The 24,964-nt window shown below is 44.5% G+C and overlaps 1 protein-coding gene across 1 annotated transcript in view; it reads right to left on the reverse strand.

Moving 5' to 3' along the window:
• Nucleotides 1-250: 250 nt before the first annotated feature.
• Nucleotides 251-24,964, reverse strand: part of crybg2 (crystallin beta-gamma domain containing 2) — a 49,853-nt gene continuing 25,139 nt past the window's right edge. The window contains exons 6-24 of the mRNA XM_008300307.1: nucleotides 24,065-24,742; nucleotides 16,118-16,165; nucleotides 14,202-14,320; nucleotides 11,588-11,804; nucleotides 10,058-10,197; nucleotides 9,851-9,977; nucleotides 9,609-9,644; nucleotides 9,193-9,332; nucleotides 8,977-9,103; nucleotides 6,757-6,914; nucleotides 6,550-6,676; nucleotides 6,427-6,459; nucleotides 5,127-5,239; nucleotides 4,703-4,832; nucleotides 4,476-4,615; nucleotides 4,227-4,350; nucleotides 3,528-3,686; nucleotides 1,922-2,081; nucleotides 251-1,088 (exon numbers count right to left, since the gene is read on the reverse strand). Coding sequence (XP_008298529.1) covers nucleotides 1,000-1,088; nucleotides 1,922-2,081; nucleotides 3,528-3,686; nucleotides 4,227-4,350; nucleotides 4,476-4,615; nucleotides 4,703-4,832; nucleotides 5,127-5,239; nucleotides 6,427-6,459; nucleotides 6,550-6,676; nucleotides 6,757-6,914; nucleotides 8,977-9,103; nucleotides 9,193-9,332; nucleotides 9,609-9,644; nucleotides 9,851-9,977; nucleotides 10,058-10,197; nucleotides 11,588-11,804; nucleotides 14,202-14,320; nucleotides 16,118-16,165; nucleotides 24,065-24,742 — 2,865 coding nt within the window. The 3' untranslated portion in view covers nucleotides 251-999. The remainder of the gene's footprint in view (nucleotides 1,089-1,921; nucleotides 2,082-3,527; nucleotides 3,687-4,226; nucleotides 4,351-4,475; nucleotides 4,616-4,702; nucleotides 4,833-5,126; nucleotides 5,240-6,426; nucleotides 6,460-6,549; nucleotides 6,677-6,756; nucleotides 6,915-8,976; nucleotides 9,104-9,192; nucleotides 9,333-9,608; nucleotides 9,645-9,850; nucleotides 9,978-10,057; nucleotides 10,198-11,587; nucleotides 11,805-14,201; nucleotides 14,321-16,117; nucleotides 16,166-24,064; nucleotides 24,743-24,964) is intronic.

Below are 24,964 nucleotides of genomic sequence, written 5' to 3' on the forward strand. Positions count from 1 at the left end.
GGACCTGGAGCTCTGGAACATTCACAGTGTGAAGGTAGAACTCTGGTCAGTAGATAAAGGTTCTGCAGAACCAGAACCAGATGTTCTGAGGAGGTTCCAGAGAGGAGAAATGATTAGTTTGTCGGCTACTTGTGAGAAATCAAACAGCAGCCGAACAGATAAACAGAGAGTTGGGAGGATGAATATTATAAATAAACTAATGAGACAAACGGGTCGTTTAAACGGCAGAAAATCCCGATAACTCCTCAAACATGTGCACATCCGTCTTTTCTTTATTTTTTATTCAATATTTTAAAACCTCTCCCTCTTACAGAACATTTGACAATAAACCTGTAGTATCAAATATGAACATACATCTGGTAACATACGTGTTTTATGTAACATGAAGATAAAAATAGAAGCAGAAACAACCTGACAGACACGACCCGGTTCACTTTCCCACATAAACAGCGACACACACACTCACACACACTCACACACATATATATATATATATTAAAAATATTAGAAATCACTACATACACATTGGATTCTACACATTGTTTTGGCTTCATTCGTCCAGTGTCAATAAAAACCAGTGAATCAGTGTCCGGTCTGGTTGGCGGTAAACAAAGTCGGTGCAGGCGGAGGATTTGCATGAACTCAGAGTCTCACAAACAAAGAGATTCTTGGTTTGAATACTCAAATTGTCGCTGAGATAAAGGTGGAAGCCGTGGAGCAGGTCCGACCAGAACCTCGGCGGATGCAGCTGAACGCTCCGGCGCACGTCGGGTTTGTAAATAACAATCCTGCTTCCCGTTTGAATCCCTGCAGCAGATTCAGGCACTGAGAGGAAATCTGACAAGAAGTAAATAAAAAAAGACAATTTCATGAGGCAAACTACGGAGACTTTGCGAAGCAGCCGTGCAGCTTTTCGGAGGTCCGTGCTGCTGCAGCGTTCGGGTCCAGAAGCTCGTCCCGTGGTGAGGCAGTGCTGGTTACCAAGTACATGGTCAAGTTCTACAGCAGCTCCATGTCCCACTGCTGGCTCGGCCGCTCGTCGCTCTCAGGCAAAACCACCACGTGGTCCTTGTCGTAGCTCTTTCCACCTGATGGGGAGACGGTGAAGGAGAAATTTAATCATCATGTACAAGAAGGAACGTTTGTCTTTTTGTTCTGGCACGTTTATCTATAAAGGCAGAGGAACTGGCAGGCAACATATGTTAGAATAAAATACGTTACTGAGCATCAAGGGGTAAAGAGATGGCCACCACACATACCAACAAACAGGCAGAAATATTCAGCTAAGGACGACAAAAAATAAATTAAAATACAGTCGGGACCCGATGATCCGACTCTAAATGTAAAACCTTCTTCTATGTCGGATATCAAGGCTGTCAGATTGTCCAGACAGAGGTCCAGATACGAGGAGGGCTTGATGCTGGAAGGCTCATTAGTTGTTCATTATTGTTCATAGTTGTTATAATAACTAGTGTGTTGTTAGAACACTACACATCGCTGGACTTCAGCCTAACTGACCGGTGCTCTGTGCCCGTTCCGTCCACTTCCACCCCGGGGCAGCGCTCTGACATGATTGGTGACATTAAATGTCATGTTGGAGTCACAATCCAAGGCTGTCGCTATGTTAAGGCTGTTTTTATGGGTTCTGTTGGTTTTTCCTACAAACCTGTCTGATAGCAGGTTCTGGATTGTTAAGGGTCGATTATTGGGTCACGACTGTGTGCTCAAGAACAAAATGCACAATAAAGTGTAAAATACAGAACGAGTAAAAAGCACCAAAGTGTCAAACGTACAATAGAACCAACAGAACCATTGATGCAACCTGTGCAGGTGACCTGTTTGTTTCCTACTAGATGCTAAACGTCGGCTGAACCCTCTGACGTCCAGCGACAGACCATCTGTGTGTCCATCCAACACTTACCTTTGACGTCCAGCACCACTCCGGGGAAGGTCAGGCTGCTGATCAGGCCTCTCATCTGGGCCGTCCACGTCTGCATCGGCTGCCGGGTCTCGGTCCACAGAACCACCTTGGCTCCCGGCTCCACGTTGCCGACCACCTGGAGGCTCATGGTGGGCGACAGCTGCAGCACACAGACGCTGGTTAGAATCCCCAAGGTTTGAGTTTATCAAGGTGTTTTTTAGATGGTTTGTTTCAACCAGCGTTCAGGAAACGTGGTGGAGATCGTGTTGGTCACACCTCTGGGCACCAGGAAGGAGGTACACTGATGGTTTTTAAGTTTTGTAGAATAAATAGTCAAAGAAATCCTGTTTTTTTTTCTGTTCTCTGATTTAATTTGCACATCTTGTACAGTCAGTAGATTTTTTTTTAAATAGTATTAAATCCTTTATTTACTATATTTTTTATCTGCTGTGATTTGGTGTTTTTATTTTTTGCTGCTGCATCAAAACAATTTCCAAAGTCTGGGATAAATAAAGTGTTTCTGTTTTATTCTATTTCCATCATTCTGCAGGACTTCATGTTGCAGAGAAACATAATCCACAAAAACAAACAAAAACACGTGGAAACTGCTTGAAATGTGCAAAACAATATTAGACGATAACTAAATATCAGGTTTTCTCCTTTTTGTAACTCGACTGATGCTAGATTTTGAGGCTGATGGTTGTAAAAGTAGAAAAAATAAGACACATACCAGCTGAAATTATTATTAATATTGTTGTTTTGCAGAAGTCATTTGCTCCCTAAAACATCTGACATTCACCAATAACACGATAAATATTCAGAGATGAGACGGCTCTTCTTGTTTTCATCTCGTTGTGGTTTCGTTCTCGTCTTTCCACCGTTGGTCTCTGCTGTGGTTCCACATGAGGTTTGTTGTGTTTGTTTCTGGCTGTGATCAGTTGTGTCTCTTTCTCTGGTTTGCATTTTGTTGTTCTTGTTTTACGTCTGTTTGTTTTTTTGTACATTTCGTGTCTCATTTCTCATGACGTGGGTGATTTAGTCTGCTGTGTTCCTTGTTTTTACAGTTTGATCATTTAGAGTCGTGTTTTGATCGTTTTTCTTCGGGACAGTCACATGAAACTATGAGACATCCCATAATACCGACGCTACCGGCTGCTTACAGAGGACATGAACAGAACCAGATCCAACATTCGACATTCACAAATAACACAATAAATATTCAAAGAAACTCAGCGTTCATCGTTTGTCTTTGTGTGGTTTCTGTCTGTATGACAGCGTCACGCTTTTAGAGTTTAAAAAAAACAAAGAGCCAACAGTGAGAAAAGATGTGGTTATAGCAAAGAAAGAACTAAAAAAAAGTGCTTAAAGTTGCATTTTAGAGTATTTCTACTGATGCATTTGTTGTTCAGTGATGTGTGCGTTATTTATAGGAAGTGTTTCATAGTGAACAGACTTTGGTTCTGCATGAGTTCTGCTCAGACGAGACCATCACTCTGAACCAACGCCTCCACAAAGTCACGTTTTCACTGCAGAAGCTGAGTAGAAATGAACCCAGAAACCGTTCAGGGTTCCTGGGTTGAGTTTCCGGTTCCTCCGACACCAGTACCTTGCTCTTGATGAGCCCGTCCTGGTAGAACCAGATGTCGCTCATCGGCTCCACCTCCGGCACCACCACCACCCGGCCCGACTTCATCTCCTCCACGCCGCCCTGGACCGACAGGTAGTGACCCCTCTCCCTGTTCTTCACGCGGAAAAAGTGGCGTTTCTGCAGGAGGACAGGTCCAAAAGTGTTACAGAACCAGAGCAACTCCTTCAGGTTGGTTTAAATGTGGATTCTGCACTTCAAATCAGGGCTGATCTACTTTATTTCAACCTTTTTTTATTCAAAAAATATGAAAATCATGTGTTTTATTTCATGTATTTTATGGAAAACAAGCATCACGTCTCTGCTTTGGCGTTAAAAGTGTTCATTAGTGCTGTGATAACGTTAAACTGATGCACTAACAACGTTTCTGGAACAAATCCTTCATCTTCAACATCCAGTTCTTCTTAATCAGTTTAGTTTTTCTACAAACAACGCTTCCCTCGTTAACCTCTAAAGGACGCGGAGCAGAAACACAACCAGGAATTTTATTTACTCTTTTCATTAAAGTAAGAAAATCTGAGAGGAGGAACTTTTGACGTGACCTCCACCAAACAGTGCTCGTCTGCATAACCGCCACTGATAACAGCCGGCGTGCAGGTTTCACTCCCTTATTTACGCTCAGCGAGGTTGAAAGGAGCCTTTGAAGGTGACCGGACCGACCTGTCTGACCGGGTACATGGAGCCGATGGTCTGCAGCGAGCTGAACTTGGGCCAGTTGGTGATCTCGATGGGCTCCAGGAGGAACTGGCGCCCCCTGAAGTTGCTGTGTTCACATATCACCCAGCTGCACGGAGACACAACGAAACGTCACACAGAGACCCACAACAGCTGCTTCACACTACGAGCCGTCATGAGAAGGTTCAGCTCTTCATGGGTCAAACCAGACGGACCCAAATGAACGAGTCTCACCAGCCGCTGTTGACTCTGACGGACAGGATGTGGTTGTTGAAGCCCTCCTCCACCATGCTGACGATCTCGGCCTCGGTGGTGATTTCTCGTCCTTCCAGACACTCGAGGCCGAACAGAGAGATGGAGGGAAGCGAGAAGGTCTGGACGAGAAACGAGGAGGTTTAAAGCGTTAACGACGGGATCACGGAGCACAGAGAGAGTTTCTGCTCTACAGGAGGGGTTCTCACCATCGGCACCACCTTGATGGACCGGATGGTGCAGCCGGCGGGGCAGCCCATGCTGCTCAGACTGGGATAGTCTCCTTCAGACAGGACGTACATGTTCCCAGAGTACTGCTTGCTGTCGTAGAGAACCCAGCTGGAACACAGAGACGTGAGCGGTTACGGGTTTGTGTTGGTCTGCTGGATGTAGATCCTCCATCTTTGTTTTCACTTCACAGCCTCCGAGCAGCGAACTCATGAAAACACTAAGCTGTCAGTGAAGCAGCCCTGCTCCATGGGTCCACCTCTGTGAGACCTTCCTGGAGGCGCTCTTGGCTTTGAACCATTAATATTATTATGATTATTAATGTAAGATGCTTTATTTATTAACTTATTATTCATATGGACTTTCTGCATGTCAGCGTTTTCATTTTTCTTCCCGCTTCCTCACCTGCCGCCCGACACTCGGCACGACTTGGTCAGGACTTTTTCAGAAATGGCCTCCTGGTTCCGGTCGATGACGTGAGCCGGACCCTCGAAGTCGGGCTCAGAGTAAAGGACAATCTGAGGGAATAAAGAAAGGAAAGGGACACGCTGTAAAAACTGCTGCTGCTCTCATCAGAGTTTTAGACATTTCTGCAAGAAATACAACAGCAAACATCTTAAAAACAGAAAATTGTGAGTATTGTGTTTGGTCAGTTATTTATTACAGACAAACCTGTGACGAGCAAACGTCTGTGAATCTTTACTTCTAGCATCTGCTGGGATCTTTTACTACTTTAAGTTTTATTTCACCTTTGACAAACTTAATTTAAATTTTTTTACGGTAAAGTTTTGTTGACTAGTTTGTAAAAAAGTAATTGAGATTTTACATTTCACTTTTAATATTTAGATGAGAAAGGAGGTCAGATAATGTGATAAAGGCTTTTAGATGAAAATGTTCACAATTGTTTCACTGCCAGCAATGTTTTTTCCCAACATGGATAAAATAAAATAAAATACATTAAATTAATTAAAATAAATAAATAAATTACATTAAATTAATTAATATAAAATAAAATAAAAAATAAAATAAATTTTAAAAATTAAAATAAAATAAAATAGATTTAAATAAAATTAATTAAAATAAAATACATTTAAATAAATTAAAATAAATGTAGCCAAAATAAAATAAAATTAAATTAAATTAAATTCCACTAATTCACGGCACATTTTTCAACTAAATTAAGCAGAAATCCTGTTGGTAAATTCACACAATCACTAAATAGTTTGATAAAAAAGTAAAAACAAAATATAATAAAAATGTAGGACAAAATTCCAGTGAGGAGAACATAAACTTTTCCTTTTGTGGTGTGAAAGTTAAAATCTATCATCTGCAGCTCTTTGGACAATAGAGAACATGACAGTTTTAAAAATCATGATTACTGCATGAAGCTACGCTTGATATCAGACGTTCAGCATTTCTCTGCTGATCAGCATCATGGTTCTTTCAAAATAAAACTCGTTAATGGCTCTTGGCTCTAATTCAGTCGTTTCTATCTGGAGTCTCGATCAACATTAAAATTTAATTAAATATATTTAAATCACAAACAAAAGCACTTCAGTGAAGTGTTGTGTTGGACTTTGTGTTGTTCTAAATTCTAACAGAATTTTGGTTCCACATATTGATTATTGAACAACGATAATCATCGGTATCAGGCCCGGATGTCTGATCAACGTGACCACCAGAACCAACGTGAAGCTCCTCCTACCTCGTTCCTGCTCTTTGAACCGTCACTGGGAGCCTGAAAACCGACAGAACAAGAACGTGAGCACAATCACATCATCGCTTTGAGCATTAATTCATGACTTTAAAGCTCCTCAGCGGTTCTGACCAGTAGAATGGGCTGGACTGAGCAGATCCGAGTGTCCTGAGACCCCCAGTCGGCACAGTTGTTGTAGAAGCCTTTCTCCAGGATGTACTGGCTTCCAGAGAAGTCCACGTGGGAGTAAGCGATCCATCTGAGGAGGAGGAGGAACCATAACTACAACAGGTCACAGGGCGGCGTGACAGGAGGACACGGCAGCGTGTGAGAACTTACGCCCCGCTGAGGACGTGGATGGACCTCGTGGAGGTTTTGTAGCCGAACAGCTCCACGTCGGGAATGGCCTCCGTCACCTCGAAGGTGTTCTCGTCCTGGACGCCCTCCTGCTCCTCCTCCGGCTGCTCGAACATCACCAGCAGGGGCTCTGACAGGTCCTAGAGAGGGGCAACGACAACAAGGACATTTTCAGGTTTTTTTCATCGTCCACAGGAAGTGGCCGAACATCTCCACCTTAAAACTGCTGCACAGCGATGACGGAAACATGGAGTCACACTTCTGAGACTTCAGACATAATCAACATAAAGAACAAATCCTGTCAGCTTCGTTGTCGGTTTTCTTCCTGAAAATCAGTTTCCTGTTTGAACACGTGGAGGACGGTCTGCACGTTTTACACGGAACAAGTTCTAAACCTGCAGTTCTGATAGATTAAAACGGGTTCAAGTCATGAACTACAAAATGAAAAATGTAGGACAGCCGTGGATTTGTTTTGTTTTTATGATCCATGTGGAGGATCGTCGTGGCGACCAGAGGAGGGTCTGCAGCTACCATCAGGAGGAGAAGCTAACAGTGGAGGAGCTGCAACACCTGAACAGTCACATCGAGTCAGGAGCACCAGGAGCACCAGGAGCACCAGGAGCACCAGGAGCACCAGGAGCTCGCTGTTCTCCTCAACATGCACCAAGAATGGTTCTGCTGGAACGGTGCAAACATTCAGTGGAATGTTTCCTGCAGGAAAGCATCCTCCACGATGGACAGGAGGACACTTTCCTGCAGGGGCTGGGAAGTGTCCTCTTGTCCATCATGGAGGACACGTCCCACCCCCTGCAGGAAACAGATCACTGGGCAGCTCCTTCAGCGACAGACTGCTTCACCCGCGGTGTCTGGAGGAGAGATGCTGCAGCTCCTTCATCCTGCTGCAGGTCCTTCATCCTGCAGCAGGTCCTTCATCCTGCAGCAGGTCCTTCATCCTGCTGCAGGTCCTTCATCCTGCTGCAGCTCCTTCATCCTGCTGCAGCTCCTTCATCCTGCTGCAGTCAGACTGCTCCATCATCCAGCTCCCAGCAGCTCATTCACCCACCGTGCAGTGAGAATGGAAATAATGTAAATAAGGACACTGTGCAATTTCACAGAAATGTTTTTCTGTGAACATGAATACTTCTCCTAAAAGGAGAATGTAATCTGTTTGTATCTGTGCACTGTGTGCTGCTCTTTCGTCCCCTCTCCTGAGTGTTCGTTTTTTGTTTCTGTGTTTTCTATCTGCTGCTGTAACACTGAACATCTCCCCGCTGCAGGATCAGTACAGCTTTAATCTATCTGAACACGTTAGCGCTTCGCTGCACTCGGATCACAGCGTGGCGGCTCCGCACAAGCTTTGGACCAACATCCACTTCACCAAACTACACAGAACATCAGACACAAACACAATAGTTCAGCACACGCAGCTGGATTTTGCACTAAAAAGAAAACTTCCTGCCGGATATGTTAGCAGAACGTTTTCTTAATGTTCATCCTGATCTCACCTGTTCCTGATCTACAGATACTGTGAACGTTGTTATGACGCGCTGATGTTAAAAACTTCATATTGTGGAATTTAAACTAGAATTTGTGGATTTTGAACTAAATTCAAGTCAGTAAAATTGGCTTCATAACTGAAATTGTTGTGTTGAGCTCATGGCTTTTGTAGCTTCTATGACCCACAATCCTTTGCAGCAGCGTCGTCGTGGAGTCTCTGAGTCTTAAGGTGCCATATCATCACTTCATCATGACAAAGTCCCGACTGGAAGGACAACTGTGGTACGTATTTAAAGTAAAAAAAAAAGACTGAGAACTCTTTAAGTATGGCTCCTGATTTCTTCTTCTTCCTCCCTCAAGTTTAGGACGTTCAGATAAACCGTTTATACGACAGAACAAACGTTGAGGAGGGGAACACAGGAGACGACGTCTACCGTAAATCAGGCGCAGTTTTTGGTTTTTGCTTTTTATGGCCCCTCATGCATTGTTAGCATAAAGCTGATAAATATGGACTGAACGTCTCAACCTGCTGCTTCAAATCAACAAACTCGTGTTGTTTTTTTAGATTAGGTATAAATATCAAAGATTCAAGCATAACATAAAATGAAACTAGCAGTCATATAGAAGTCAGGGTGAGTTTGGTAATGATCTGTAGGAGGCGGCTGAACTGTGGGAGGCATCATGTAACCATAGAGACCGTCTCACCGCTCGGATCAGCCTGATGGACCGCAGCTCCGAGTCGCAGCCTCCCCAGACCCTCCAGTCCTGGAACTCGCCCTCCTCCAGCAGGTACTGGTGTCCCCGGAAGCCCTCCTTCTCGTAGCCCACCCAGCTGCAGACACACAAACTCTCGGTCACTCTCCGCCTTTAAACGAATCAACACAGCTCACCGAACCGGCCTCGTCCGACAGCGGGACTCACATTCCTCCGAGGACCTTGAGGGAGCCGACGCTGTACATGAAGGCGGTCTGCTGCCGGTCCGTCCGGGTCATGAAGTCCTTCATGTTGGTGGTGATGGTCCTGGATTTGCCGCTGAAGTAGGGCTTGTCGTAGATCACAATCTGCAGGCGGAGAGTCCATCACAACCAGGATGCACTGCTGCTAATACGACTTTAATTCACTGTTTGTTTTTGTGCATTTTCACTCAGAACACCTTCACTGTGCATTCTGAACCTCGCTGTGTTTAGGTTCTTCCTCACGTGTTTGTACTGTGGTGGAGGTAACGTCACTGTTTCTGCTGCTTCAGTAAAGTGTTTCTATTCTATTCACGTATAAACTGTCAGTAGCTTCTACGAGTCGCTGCAGGTGGATGAAACTAGAATTTTTTACATCCTCACCTTTGGTTCGCTGGTGTTTTCCACTCGTGGTTCACCCTGTGATGACAGAAACACACGAATCAGAGACAGAAGAATCTGGATATGTGTGAAGAATCCTACACAGAACGGCGCCTCGAAGGTAAAATGAACTTCACTGGCGCCTCGATGGGGAAACGTACACGCTACAGTACAATAAGGACAAAGATGCACAAGGTGTGAGGAGTTCACGTGTGGATTTGCAGAGATATGAAGGCGCCACTCACGACTTTGAGCGGATGCAGCGAGCCCACGTACGGCTGCTCCACCCCCCAGGCCGCGGGGTTGGTGTAGCCGCCCACCTCCAGGATTCGAGGGACGCCCTGGAAGAAGGGCTGAGCGTACACCAGCCACCTGAGGAACAGAGGGAAGACCACGGGGTTAACACCATGACGGCAAACCTGAGAGGAGCAAGCTCTTTGCTCTGAACTCACAGGCCGGCGTTGATGATGATGGAGTTGGCCTTGATGGGGAAGCCGAAGATCCTGGCGTCCTCCGAGGTGTCCCTGAAGACCACTTTCTTTCCTTCTGCGTTCTCCTCTGGGAACAGGCTGATCTCTGGGACGCTGTAGTCCTGCAGGAGGACGAGCGATGCAGAAAACAACGAGGTTATGGAGCTGCGACTCGGTGGCTTCAGTTGGACTGAACATGAACAAATGTGCCGCCTTCTGAACCGACTTCCACCCTCTGAACTCCAAAACCTGCCACCTGGTTTGAAGGGTCTACTTTCTTTACTATAGTGTAAAAACGACACCGTTAATCAGAGGCAGGAACGGCAGACTTTCAGCTTTCTGACGGTTCTTGAACTACTCACCTGTGACGGGACAAATCTGAGCTTAAAATGACTGAAATCTCTTTATTCTTCTTTTCTCATACAAACAAGAAAGACGTTTATTTTAACCAGATTCTGTAAAAAACTAAAAAAAAATTGCCAGTCCAACTTTAAAGCTGTGAGTGACTCAGCTAGAAACGGTCAAAACATAATTATCTGTCAGCTTTAGTCGAGCTACTCGTCTGTTACGTGTCCTTCTGTCGGGTCAATGATCCAAATCTCTAAACTCTGATGCTTCATCAAAATCTTTTCATTCTACAATCTTGTTATAAAAAATTGCAAAAAATTAACAATTTGCAATAATCAAAATCAGTATAAAAATAATAATTCTGTGGTATTCGATGCAGCTGTGAAGCTATGAGTGACTCCGCTGTGACCAACAGTCATGAGACTAAAATTCAGGAACTTTTGGGCTGAACTGCAGGAAGTGTTTCCACAAAGTAGACACTAGAAGTATGGAAGCCAATTAAAAACATAAGTATTAAATTATCTAATAAATTATAAAGTATGCAGAGATTTATTTTCCTGCCCCCCAGTATTGGTAACAAGAGGAAAAATATTGGACATGTTGGTAAAGTGAATATTCAGACATTCCAACTCTTTTATCTTATTTTTGTTCCTGTTCTTTCATTTTAACTGTACACGACTTTATGTTGCAGAAAATAATGAACCACGGCGAAGAAAAATGGGTTCAGAGTGTAAAATATACAAATGAATATTAAATAAAGGCTAAACATCAGTCATTAATGTTTAATTTCTGTTTAAAGTTTTATAACTGAAATAAAACCAGATCTGGAGGCTGAGAGTTTAAAAATGAGATAAATTTGCTGACATTAGTATTATTTTTAACACGGGTCCATAACATTTAAAAACAGTGAAAGCTGCTGGACTACAGTATTTATGCTGCAGCACCTTTTGGTTCCTGAGACTTGATTTGACTTTTGCTCATCGGACCTTCAGGTGTAGACACCTGTCGGTTCCACTAGATGGCGCTGTTGGATCAGAAAGTCTCTGAAAAGAACCTGAGAACCGTTCCAACGTTCCACAGTGTTCCGTCTGCCTCCGTGTTCAAGCACAGGATGTTCTGTGAGTACTTCTGACAGAACCGAGCTCCACTGAGCCCGTGTCTCACCCTGACGGCCCGCCGTATGGACCCGATGATGAACCTCTTCGCCGGCTTCTCCTCCGTCTGCTCGTCCTTCGGTTCTCCGTTCTGCTGTCCAGCCTCCTCCTTCGGTCCGTTCTGCAGCTCCCCCTCGGGGAGGCCGTAGGGATACGTGATCTCGATGTCGCCTTCGTCCAGGGCGATCTTCTCCCCTTTGAAGTTGGGTTTCTCGTATAGAACCCACCTGAGCAGAAGGTGGAAGAACACGAGGTTATGAACGTCTGTGGGCAGGAATCTGGATATTTACAGACTCTGCATCGTATCAGTGAAACGTTCTCCTGAAACCTGACAAACATCTCATTAGTATCCTGACTGCTGCTGCTGGATGGAGACTTTTAGAGCAAAAGACTTTAAAAAACAGGAAAAATATTCAGTGCTGTACAGATGTAGTGCACAGCGGTTAAATAAGTATTTTATATATTTTACTAAAGTAAAACTCCAGCAACGTACAACCAGAACCCACAGAAATACAGAAATTTGTCTGATTTTGTGTTGGAGGAACCCTGGAATCATCTTGTCCAACAAACGCTACAGACACTGAGAAAAACAAAAATCAACTCTACATACTTTGGATAACGACATTTTTCTGATCTGCTTCGTGTAAACGCTGCCTGCAGATCAGCTGAGGCCAAAAAACTCTCTGGATTTTTATCACGTGACTGCTGGTTGTAGCCGAGTCGCTAAAAGCTTCACGGCGGCGCCGGTGAACACAGAATTTTTTGATTTTTAAATAATTTAGTTCGAGAAAACTTTATTTATGGCAGATTTTTGAAATGAGACCAGTAGAATAAAGCGATTTTGACTGAATGTGACTTTAAGCTTCGGTTCGGTTTCCCAACAGAGCGGCGCCTCACGGAGGAGCAGCCGAAGAGAAACCTGATGATTAGATGACGATTCAGTAATTTTGTGAAGACGTGCTGCTTTACAAAGACGTTGAAAATAATCTGAAGAGCAACGATGGACGTCAGGTAAAGCATGAGAATGAAACGTGACATGTTTTACTCTGAAATGTGGCAGAATAGAAGCAGAAAGCTGCATAAAATGGAAATAATAAAGTAAAACCACCTTTAAATCGTACTTAGTTTGAGTCAGTGCAGTTAAATCCCACCACTGCTGCTGCTGCTTCACTGTGCTCACTTTTTAATAAAACTCAGCAGATCTCAGTCGGAGTCAGAGGCTAAAGGAACAAAACCATCTTTAACTCCAGTATTGGATTTCTATGGTTGCGGTTTGGGCAGCGGAGCAGGACGGATGACAGTCCAACCATCTGCTGCGTTTCAGAAAACATTCCAGGTTTCAGCTCGTGTCTGGGTGTGTTAACGTTCACAGGAATCTTCACGCTCCGATTTCACTCAGAGATTTATTTTGAAAAGCAGCGTTTCATCGTTACAGCGCTCGCAGTTCGGCAGAAAGGAGGCGTGGAGGAGCCTCCTGATGGCATCTCATCTGATCAGAGCGCCGAGACGGACGCTTCAGATGCCAAACGTGGTCGACGAAGAGCTTCAACGCACCGCGAGACAAACCGCTGAGCAAACAAGAAGACCCGCTGCAGCCTGACCTGCTTTCAGGCGTTTAGACGTCTGGTCTGCTCGTGTTTTAAGACCTTCATATTTATGATGTTCCATGCTGTCTGCTTCAGGTTTTGCACGCTGCTGCGCTAACATTTAGCTAAAGGCTCATTTTCAGCAGGTGTGATGCTCAAGTGTTTTCACTAAATCAGGTTTTCTAACGTCAGCCGGTTTCCCACAAAGGAAACGACACAGCTGAACCCTAGAAACCTTCCTGTGGGTGTAAAAAACCAAATGATCACTAAAGTTAGACAGTTTAACGTAACTAGAGACTGTGACAGAGTTAAACAGGTGACTGCGTTTGAACTTGAGGAAATGATCCAAATGTTTAAATTGTGATGCTTCATTAAAATCAGTTTATTCTACACGTCTCGTTAAAAGGAGAAACAAACAAACATGCAAATAGTTAAATATCTGTAGTATTCACAGTCACCTCTGTTCCTGGCTACATCTGTGGACATCTGGAAAAATGTTGGACGTGTAGATTCCAGGGTTTGTTCATTTTTGTTTAATAAATAATCAAATAAATTCGTTTGAACGTTCTTTGTGATTTCTGTCGTCGTGACAGGAGACGTCTCTGACTTTTCTCTCCTCCTCCTTCATGTTCTGGTTCCTCAGAGCTGCAGGACTTTATGCTGAAACATGAACCTCAGTGAAGGACCAGGAGATAAGAGCTGGAGTTTAGAGGACTGAGCAACTTCAGGCTCAGAAAGAGAAAGGAAAAAAATCTCTGGATTAAATCTCTTGTCTTTTTGTCAAAGGTGCAGATCTTTGGTCGACAACACGACAGGATGGAGCTGAAACACCATCATCCTCCTCCCTCGTGTATATAAAGTGTCTGTAAAAGAAACTTTTAAACACCTTCAGCTACAAACAGATGAAAACTGATGTTCTTTCTCCAAACTGCTGCACAATCTCAGAATCCTTGTATCTGTGAACGTATTTGGTTGTTTTCTGTATTTTCAGGGAACTCCTTCGTCCCACCCTGCTGTGAACCTGTGAAAGCAGCTCACCCTCCTCTGACCACCCTGATGGAGATGGTTTCCTGCAGCTCGAACGACGTGGCGTCGACCACGTCGCCGCGGACCTCGATCCTCTGACCGCACATCCCCGGCCGGTCGAAGATGAACATCTGGATGAAGGGGAGACAGAAAGTCAGAATATAGATGAAAATGCACATTTTGAGTGTCGTTTTCTGGCGTTTTAGCATTTCTAGCATTTTTAGCTCCTGTTTTTTGTACTTTAGTTTGTATTTTAGCATGTTTTGGCGTTCTTAGCTCTATTTTTGCACGGCGTACTTATTAAATGTTGTACATTGCTGCCGCACTAGAAGATCCCAAAATGACAATAAAGTGATATTTGATTTTCTTTTAAGTTGCTGAAACAGAATCAGATTATTGAATAAACTGTATAAGATAATAGATAAAACTTAGACAGTGAGAATGATGTGTTGAACACTTGCTAAGTGACAGTAATGGCAGCAGATCACTGCCGGTGAGGCTCATGCTGCCTCTGAAGCCTTTACGTCTACATATGATCCTGGGAAAATCCCCCCAAGACATGTAGTACAAGAACCGCACAGAGGACAAAGCTGGCGGTGCAGTTGCATAACCACGTTTCCTAATTAGCATCTGCACGATTAAAGAGAAGTCAAGCACAAATCAAAAGGGAGAAAACACGTGCACATATTTGGGGATTTCGAAGCCGAGCCGAGCGGCTTCGTGAAGGAACTCGCGGCTCAGACTTGTCGGAGGCGTTGGGCGCCGAGGCCCTGCAGCATGGGAGAGGACGGCAGCCTAAATGTCAGCTCCGCCTCTCGGATTAAACATCCTTCACGGACAACGTCAGGCAGAAAATGTTCGCCTTGTCACGAGCAAGCAGAAGCAGGCCTGACATTTAGAAGTTAATAACACAGACGGCCACAGTGGAAGGCAGCAGCTCTGCAGCTTAGCGGCCGACAGAAGGAGTCTGTCTGGTTACCTGGTGCAGAGCAGATGGTTGAACCAGACCGGCTTCTGTTCAAACAGCAGTTATGTAAGAGGCCACAAGCTAACGAAACACAAACACTACCGACGTCTTCTCCCCCTCAGCGTCGAGGTGAATGTGGAACAGTGGGCTGTCTGAGATTCACATGAACGCTCTGCTGTTGTCTCAGAAGGCTGATTTACAGGACGAGATAAGATCTCGATCAGATCCCACGACGAAGACGAGGATCGGAGCCAATCAAAGCATTTTTCAGCTGATCGGTATCAGAAAGAAACTGTCTCACATGTAATGAAAGGAGAGCACAGCCTGTTCCAGGACTACAGGGACCATCATTTATAATAATGGTCTTAATCAATCACCTACAGAGCAGATGCTGCTCTAGTCAACAGGAACTTTCACCAGCTCTGCTACACAAGATGCTGGATAATACAGGAACCATCCCAGTTCGTCTGAAACACCTCAACTCCAGTCGGAGGTCCTGAACCTCCTCAGAGTCTCTGTCATGGTCCCGTTGCTGCTAAACTCCCACAATGCTCTCTGCTGCCACCATGAGCTGCAGTCTGAGTGATGCCTCCTCTGGTCTCTACAGGATTAAACAGGAAGAGGCTCCACCTGGTGGAACAACCAGGTACTGCAGCTGGTCTGTGGTACGTTTAGTGACATTATGTAGAGAACACAGGTTTTCTGTTGGAGTCTCAGAACATCCTAAACTCTACATCTACCCTCTAACCCTATGGTATGGTATTCTAGATCTTCATCAGCTACCAAAACTAGAATCTTCTATGCTCCATGTTGTCAGTTGTCTCTGTTCTTGTGTCTGGTGCCATTGCACAGCACAGAAATTAAAGACTGCATTATTAATACAAATCCAACAGTAACATCAAGTTCAAGGTGCTCAGGTAAAGCAGGCATCAAGTTGATCCGTGCTCTGATGGAGACTCACCTTTCCAGGACGAGGGTTGAGTTTGCCATGTTCCTTCTCTTTGGTGAGCTGCAGAGAAAAGAAAAAAACACATTTTGTGAATTAAAGTTGAGATAAAAGTCAAAACAAAGCTCTACGCTGATGAGACAATGAATGAACCTAATTACACCCGGCCTTTAACGTGCTTCACAATCCAGACATTGTTTACAGGTCACCCCGTCGGACCGGTTCCGTGGTGTCGGAAGGAGCAGCGAGATAAGAGGCCATCCAGCGTTTGACAGCTAGAAAAACATTCCTGTGCTGCACCTGTTTAACCTGATGCTGCTTAAATACCCCCAAAGACAACAAGAGGTCACCTGCGACCTGCTTTCTAAAGAGCTGGACTGTGTGTTTTGAGGGAAGGCTGCTGGGATTGTTGCTAGTCTGCTGGTACGACATGTGAGCGGCTAACACTTGGATTGATGGTGCAGGTCAGCACTCGTCTCAGGTGTCGCCTCCCCTCTTCACTCTGGGAGCTCAGTGTGAAGCAGGTTACCATCCGGATCGGGTTTCCCACCAACAGAGGCTCCCGTTTCACCGCCGCTGCCCTCGTTTAATGTGGAAGAGCAAGTTTGGAATCACATTTAGAGAAACTGAAGCCAGCCTGAGCTCACAGCCCACTGAAGGCTTTCTGAACGTTGTGAATTAGAAGCTTTTTGAATTTCCAGCGAGCCGAGGTGGAGCGTGACTCACTGCAGGAGCGACATTCTGCAGAAAACAGCTTTTCACCGCACAGCCGGATAATTTCCTGCAATTATTCTGGCTTCCTTCTCACATTAAGATCTTGGCTCCACTTAAAGTAGAACATCAAAACAGAAATATCAAAGAGTGTCAGGTTCCTCAGTGCAGCTCCAGCTAACTGAATATTAGGGGCGTGCGCTACAAGACGTCTTTGGCAACAGAAAACACATAAATGAAGTAATTCCTTCCAACTCTCAGACCATTTAACCCTTTCATAACCCTCTGGACTCCATGTTGCCCTTCAAAAGCCCAGAAACTGTAGAAACAGAAAGAATGATCACATTTTTAACTTTCAAATGGCTGCTGAGTCGGAAAATCCATCAAAATCTCTTCACGCAACACGTCTCATTTAAAAATTTGCTCAAATTTGCTCTATTTAGATTCTGTAAAAACAAAAAATTTGCCGCTTATTTGTGCAACTGTGAAGTGATCAGTGGCTCAGCTGTGACCAACAGTCATGTGATGAATAATCAGGGACTCTGGGCTGAACTGCAGGAAGTGTTTCCACAGAGGAGAGTTTAAATAGCTGAAAATTACACATTTTAATATAAACAGCTAAATATCCAGAGTGTGTGGAGCTGCCAGTTCTTTTTCCAGTGTTGGTGACTGATGTGGAGACTTGGAAAAAAAAGTTAGCCATAAAAATGAACCGTTTACTTAAAGCAAAATTCTGCATTTGTCAGTCCAACCATAAAGCCATCAGTGACTCCGCTGTGACCAACGACCATGTGATGAACAATCTGGGACTCTGGGCTGAACTGCAGAAAGTGTTTCCACAAAATAGAGACTACAAGTATGAAAGCAAATTAAAAATGTAAGTAGTAAAATATCTGTGGTAAATAAAGTAGTGAAGTGTTAGATATCTCTATTGCAGCGTGAAGAAAAATTAAACAGGAAAAAAAAACCACCCAGAATCTGCTGCCTGTGGTTAACATGTTATCTGTAGTTTTCTATTTATACTAATGTGCTGTGTGCATATCCTCAATTTAACTATTTACTCAATCAATGATTAAATATTAAGATTCAATATGGTGCTAAAGTGTTTTTTGCTTGTTCTGCTCCAGCTTTCTTTGCAGCATCAACCCTCTCCTATTTGGCATAAACTTCTTCTACAAACAGAAGTCAAACAAACGGGACCCAGAGTCAACATCTCGCCGTCACAGCGACGCTCATGTCATGTTCACTATGTGGATGCTTTTTGGTAGAAAAACCTGATGGAGCTGCCGAGTGACAAACGCTGAGGCAACACGAGTGACATGAAATCATAACGCGACTGACAGAAAGAGTCTCACAGGTTTTTCTGTACAGCGAGTTTACACAACGAAGAAAATGTGAAAACAACGAGGCTGGAATTACTTCAAATGACCAGTTTCATGTTCGCTTAAGAGTTTAAGAAACTCGTTCTGGTTGTTTACAGAAAGACAAACTCTAAGAATGATTTGTTCAAAATGCAGATTTTTGGTCAGAATTTTTTTATTTTATTTTTTACAGTTCTGAACCTCAACAGTTAAAGCTAAAGTTAGCATGAGCGCTAGCTGGTAAAACCAATGTAGAAAAGGTTCACATTCATTAGGACACTTGCAGCTGCTGCATTTAAGAACTGGACAAGTTCACATCCTGATTTCGATCTAAAGACAATCATGTATCCTTCACCTAAAGCTAAATAAAAATCAGACATTCCCTCAACAAATCCAGCTTAAAGTTTATTTATGTGCATGTTTTGTGCAGATCCTGACTTCACTGACTGGCTTCACCCGAGGCTAAATAACTGCATTTAATCAGGATGGTTTAAATCCTCCAAAAGATCTCGATGTCCCACTAAAACTAACTCATCCTCTGCTCTTTCCCCTCCAGCAGTATGCTCCCCCATAAAATCAGCTCCTGCAGAAGGAATGTGCAGCTTCAGCAACATCACATGTTCAAAAATAATAATTAGAAGCACGCCCACGTGATGCAGGCAGCTAACGAGGTACGACTCACGGAGGAGAACAGGTAATCTCTCTGTCGTGTTCTGTTCTCGTACGGCCGCCTCCTCGCTGTCAACTCCGCTCGATCAAACGCCGAGCGAACAGGAGGACAAATGCGAGGATGAACACAAAAGGCGAGGTGTGGCTGTGCAGGAACAGACAGATAGCTGGGATGGGTGGGGAGCCCAGAAAGAAAGTTTCTGCCGCCATCAAACGAACCACAAACCTGCACAGAAACCGACTCTGGGGGTTTAAACATCAGCTCTTTGCTCTGAGATGTGCAGCACATCAGTGTGTTTTTAACAACTTTTAGAAATCTGTTTATTGTCTTCTTCCTCTTTGGCTGCAGGATGAAGCTGTAAAACGGATCCTTGTTGACTCTGGGACGGCAAACACTCGACTGGTTGCACACTTTAGAAGCACAATTATGCAAAAACAAGTTATCTGCAGGTTGCATAACTTGATGTTTACTCTTGTACATGGTGCATCTATTTCTCAGACTCCTCCATGTGTTTATTTTTCTATATTCCTCTATGCCCTGCTATATTGAGATATTAGAACTGAAAGTCAATTTGCACATTACATATTTTCTGCTCTGTACATTAAGCACATTACAAACACTTTTACTGCCTCAATCTGTGCCAGAAATGTTTTATGTGCATCGTTCTCGACTGTGATTGAAGTAATTACCTGCAAAGCATCATTAAAATATCTGTTTATCCACACTGACGACATGCCACTGAACTCATGATCGCCACGCAGCCGGTCGGCGCGTTTCTGCACAAAACGCTGCACAGCCGAAGCATCATAACCGCGAGGACGACGTGAATAAATCACCTGAAATAAGCTGCTGCCGCGGTCGTTCTCTGTAATTACGCCGCCTCTGTGGTGTCAACACACGTCCGACAACATTTCGTGCCTTTTCTCTGCGTCTTACTCAGAAGCTGAGCTGTAAATTCTGGACGGTTTGAAACGCCACCTGTCAAAAATAAATGTGAAAAACTGCAGAAATATTTCTCCCTGCAGATCTCCAGACGCCCAGAGCCTCGTCTGCGGTCGTGTTCGGGCTTTGGCTTGAGTCACAGCGCTGAGCCCTGAGCCAATACGCATCAGAACCACTAATACTCTGAAATCCAGCAAATTTGTAGCACAGGTTTCTTGGCAGACTTTCTCCGTATCTTATTCACAAGTTGTTCTGTAAATTCTTAATAAAAAGAAGAAGGAAAACGTGGCACAGACACATGTTCCCTCCTCTGAAGATCAAGAACAGAAAAGCACCGGCTGAGTCATACTACTGAACACTGTGCCAGTATTTGTACTAATACTACTCATATTACTCCTCTGGAATCCAGCTGAACCTCGTTTTGTGTTCGCAGCACAAGTTCGTTTCTTGTGTCTTACACAGAAATATTCCCTCTGCAGGTCTGTAGACGCCCAAACCCTCGTCTGAAGCTGTGCTCTGTGCATTGGTTTAAAAAAAGTTTGTGCAAATGTCTGTACGAACACGACTAAAGCTACACCTCAGGAGTCCGGCTGGCTTTATTTGACATCATCTCTCGTCTAAAGTCTCGCTGCATGTCATTCAGTTTTACATTTCTGATTAGGAAGACAAAAATGTGCTAAATACATGTTTCTCCTGCAGATCTCCGCTCCTCAGCTGAAGGTAGCATCGGTAGCTAACGTGAGCTGTGGTCAGACTGAACTTTGGCTTCAAGAATTCCCTGCTTGAGTCACACTACTGAACACTGAGCCAATATTTGTATTCATACTACTGGAGTTACACCTCCAGCTGAACCTCGTCCCACAACACTTCCCGCCTGTCGTCTCTCTCCATCATTTTCAGAAGTAAAATAAAATGAAATAAATCTAGAAGAAACAAAATAATGTCACAAATAAATGTGGAAAACCAGTGAAGCGTTTCCTCTGCAGCTCTGTGGAGACTAAACACCGGCTTGTGCTAATATTTGTGTTACTACTAGTAAAATATCACCTCTGGAATCAACCAGCTTTGTTTGTGCAACACAAGTTTGGCTGTTTTTTGTCTGCATTTTCTCTTCATGCAAGTTATTCTGGATGAAAAACTCCTCTTTCTGTTGTAATATTTCTCCTGGACTCTTAATCCCTCGTCTGAAGTTAGCATCAGCCGCTAACGTGAGCTGTGGTCGCGTTTGTGCTTCGGCTTGAAAGAAATACCTGCTTGTGCAAATACTAGATTTGAAGTTACACAAAGTTTAACAGGTTTAACAACGTTTGTGGCCTGAATTTTCTCTGCATCTTATCAAGACGTTGAGCTTCTTTATAAGTTTCAAACTCCCACGTCGATAAAAAACCTGGAAAATCACAGATGATGAGCACCTGTTTGTGCCAATATGAGCATCATTACTGCTGAAGTTACTTGTTTTTTCAGTTGGACGCTTCTTTTTCAATGTATTTTATCCAGAAGTTGAAAAGGACAGTTTAAAGCTCAGACTGTCAAATCAAAAAGCAGCACATCTCCAGATCCTCTCTGTCGTCAGCATCAGCTGCGGTGATGCTTTGGCTTCATATAAAGCATCTGGTTCTGCTGAACGCTGTGCAAACATTGGCATTGTTGAAGTTGCACCTCTAGAATGCAGCCGACTGGTTATTTGTGTTTGCATGGACTGAAACAACAGCTGAACACAAACGCTGTGTGACAGCCGACCTTCCCTCTGTCGACTACCATGATTAATGCCTGAGTGAGAAAAACATTTGCGTGCTTTTGCATCCGACTCGTGTTCGCCGACAGACAGGAAAAGTGAGAGAGGGTGTGCTTGTCGCCGCGCAGACACGTGTGAGCAGATGTTTTTTTTGCGTTTGCAGCCAATAGAAATCGTTCTAAGACGCGTTCTAATCGGTTAAATCCTTCGCAGGCCGAAGCGCGTTGGAACGTGTGGAGACGTGTGAGAAGCAAAAGGCCAAAAACACACCCTGCAATGGGAACAGACGGAGGCTGGGAGGTGGGAATCAGGGGTTTGATCAGCGCCACATTAATGATGCACTGGGAACAGGCTGCTGTTTACCATCAGAAGGCTGCCGGGCGTCTGCTCACATCTGAATAACTAAGCTCTGTAGGAGGTGTAGAAGACGGACAAATACCAAGAAAAACCTCCCAGAAAGAGACGCTTCCTGTGCTCACAGTCGGGAAGCTAATTTTAAGCAATTATCTTAACGATGATTATTAGTATTTGCTAATCACAGAACAATGTGGGCTATATATCTGTGTTTAACATCAGCATTTTATAATCTACATAAAGGTCCAGTAGCTCTACAATAACACAATCTTTTCCATATTTAGAAGAATCTGTACAATATCAGCAGCACTAATGTAGATGTCTGTTTGGTTTTTTTTAGGTATCTCTACATTTTAGCGTCTTCTGTTTCTGCTGTCACACTGAAAATTCCTCTGCTGCTGTAATAATAAAAGATTAGCTGATGTTAGCAGCGTTTTTAATCAATAACCGATAACAGCTAATCAAAGTTCATTATTGTGACATTAGCCACAGCGTGGTTGCATCAGCGTGAGGAGATTCTGGCTCGACTTGACAGAAGTCTCCGTCATGATGCTAGCTAAACTCCCACAATGCTCTCTGCCACCGGGAACTCTGTCCTCGTGGACCCCAGGTGGGTTGATTTAAGAGTCTAGAGGTCCTGAACCTCCTCAGAGTCTCTGTCATGGTCCCGGTGATGCTAAACTCCCACAATGCTCTCTGCTGCCACCATGAGCTGTAGTCTGAGTGACGCCTCCTCTGGTCTCTAAACAGGAAGAGGCTCCACCTGGTGGAACAACCAGGTACTACAGCTGGTCTACGGTATGTTTACTGACCCTTACGTTTACTTGCCCTGTTGGTTAATATGTTGTTAATTATTAACAGCCAATAATCTACCAACCGTTAACATTCCTCTTTGACAACAAACCACTTGTGAAGTAATCGTCTCGTCTACACCCTGTTTGTCTATTTTTAACCACAGTGAGCTGATCTGAGGATAACAGCCGCCTGCATGAAAAGCAAACACCGAGTTACAGAGCAAAGATTTTCTTTCTGATTTTGTCACACTACCTTCCTCTGACTGAAAACAGGCTGCGTCCAATCAGACGTGCTGCTTTAGGAGCTCCAGTGAAACACCGACTGTGAAACAAAAAGTTTTTCTGTTTGCGACTGTGCTGCTGTGCTCGTCCCCTCTCCAAAGCCTCCAGGTGGAACACATGCATTATTCATGGCCTGTGTGCTCGTTCCAGCCCTGAACCGAAGCCTGTTCTACATAAAATACCTGCACAAACCTCAACAGCACAGTTATGCAAATGGTGTAACGTGATGTGTTCAAGTCACTTCTTGCATGAACTGCTGTGTACTTTAATGTCACCCGAACAAACAAGAAATCAGGATGTTCTGATCTGTTCTCAAATATCAGGATCAAAGCATTTTTTAATTGAACGGAATCAACATGAACTGATTCTGATTCGTTGTTTACGTCTGCTGTCAGGCAGGGAGACGATAGGGATGCTAATAAACTAACTTGCAGCATGATCAGTTCACTGAAGCAGAGTCGTGGTTTTAGCCACCAGGCAGCTCTCTCACATATGATGCTTGTCTTGAACACCTGAGCTCTGGTCGGAGGTCATTAAGCATCACAGAAGTCTTTGTCATGGCGCCCGTTGCTGCTAAAACCCCAAATGCAGACCAGTCCACATTTGCCCTGTGCTCTTATGACGGTTTCTGGACCCCTGATTTGGACTTCAGAGGAAGCTCTGCTGACAACTCTGTAGTAGCTGAAAGCTCCAGAGGTCCTGAACCTCCTCAGAGTCTCTGTCATGGTGATAAACTCCCACAATGCTCTCTGCTGCCACCATGAGCTGTAGTCTGAGTGACGCCTCCTCTGGACTCTAAACAGGAAGAGGCTCCACCTGGTGGAACAACCAGGTTGTACTCGGATACTTTGGTGCGTTAATTTGCTTAAAATGAGATCTTATGACTGTTCTAGAGTGCTTGTAAATTAAACACAGTTGGACAGAACAAATTAAAAATCAACCAGATAAATACTAGCAAGTCATCGAGGTAGAAATGCAGTTTTTTGAAACTGATTTGAAAAACTAAAATACTTGAAGTATCAGTAAAACAAAGTTGGATTGGGACACTGACCGGCTAATCCTTCATCTGCACCACATCTAATAAAACGAATACAGAAACCTGGTCATACTCACATAGGCATCGGGGAAAGCTCTGTACTTGGACGCTAAGTTCTTGTCAGGTTCGGGCTCTTGGTTCTGGAACTGAGAGCCTCCGTGCATGTTGCTGAACAGCGAGGTCTGGATGCCCTCGCTGCTGAAGCTCCTCTGCAGGATGGGGTTGGGCATGGACAGCGGCGAGTCCGCCACGCCGAAGGCCCTGTGGAGGTCGATGGAGCCGGTGGGGCTGAGCAGGCGGGTCGGACTGTTGTTGTGAGGCGGTGAGCCGACGCCGAGAGATGGAGGCCGACTCATCCGGGCCACGTCGTCGGACCCGGTCAGGGAGCCCGACTGGGAGGATGGAGACGAGTTAATGAGGAAGGAGAAGCGATCGAAGCGAGAACCTGCCGGGTCGCCGAGCTCCTTCGAACCAACGCTGATGCGGTCGTTGGAGAGGCCGGTTTCTGGCAGCGAGCCGGTGCGGAAGAGCCCCCGGTGGGCTTTTCCGTTTTCCAGCGTCTGATCGATGGATGAAGACCTGTAGGTGCCGAACAGCATGCTGTTGTCGAGGCGGGAGGACGGAAGAGTTCCGTTTCCGTTCAGCACCATCGACTGTAAATCCTCGGACGAAGGGTCGGAGGGTCTCCTCAGCATCAGGCTGTTGGGGTTGGATGCTCTCAGCGGCAGGTTCAGGCCTCTGGATCCAGACTGGTCCTGCCGGTGATCACAAACATGCAGAAGTTTAAGGTTGGAATCAGCCACATCACAAGAAAAGAGCCTCAACAATCATCTGGTTCCATGTGCTTCACCAACATCTAGCTTTGAGCTGGTCCACCTTCACCACAACGCTTCAGATTAAACTGAATCTGTGACGCCAGATTTGATTAAACACATTTAAAATGACATGATTTACTGCATTTCTTATGTTATTTAGTT

The sequence above is a fragment of the Stegastes partitus genome, unplaced genomic scaffold, assembly GCF_000690725.1.
Source record: "Stegastes partitus isolate 25-593 unplaced genomic scaffold, Stegastes_partitus-1.0.2 Scaffold1523, whole genome shotgun sequence".
NCBI classification, from domain to species: Eukaryota; Metazoa; Chordata; class Actinopteri; family Pomacentridae; genus Stegastes; species Stegastes partitus.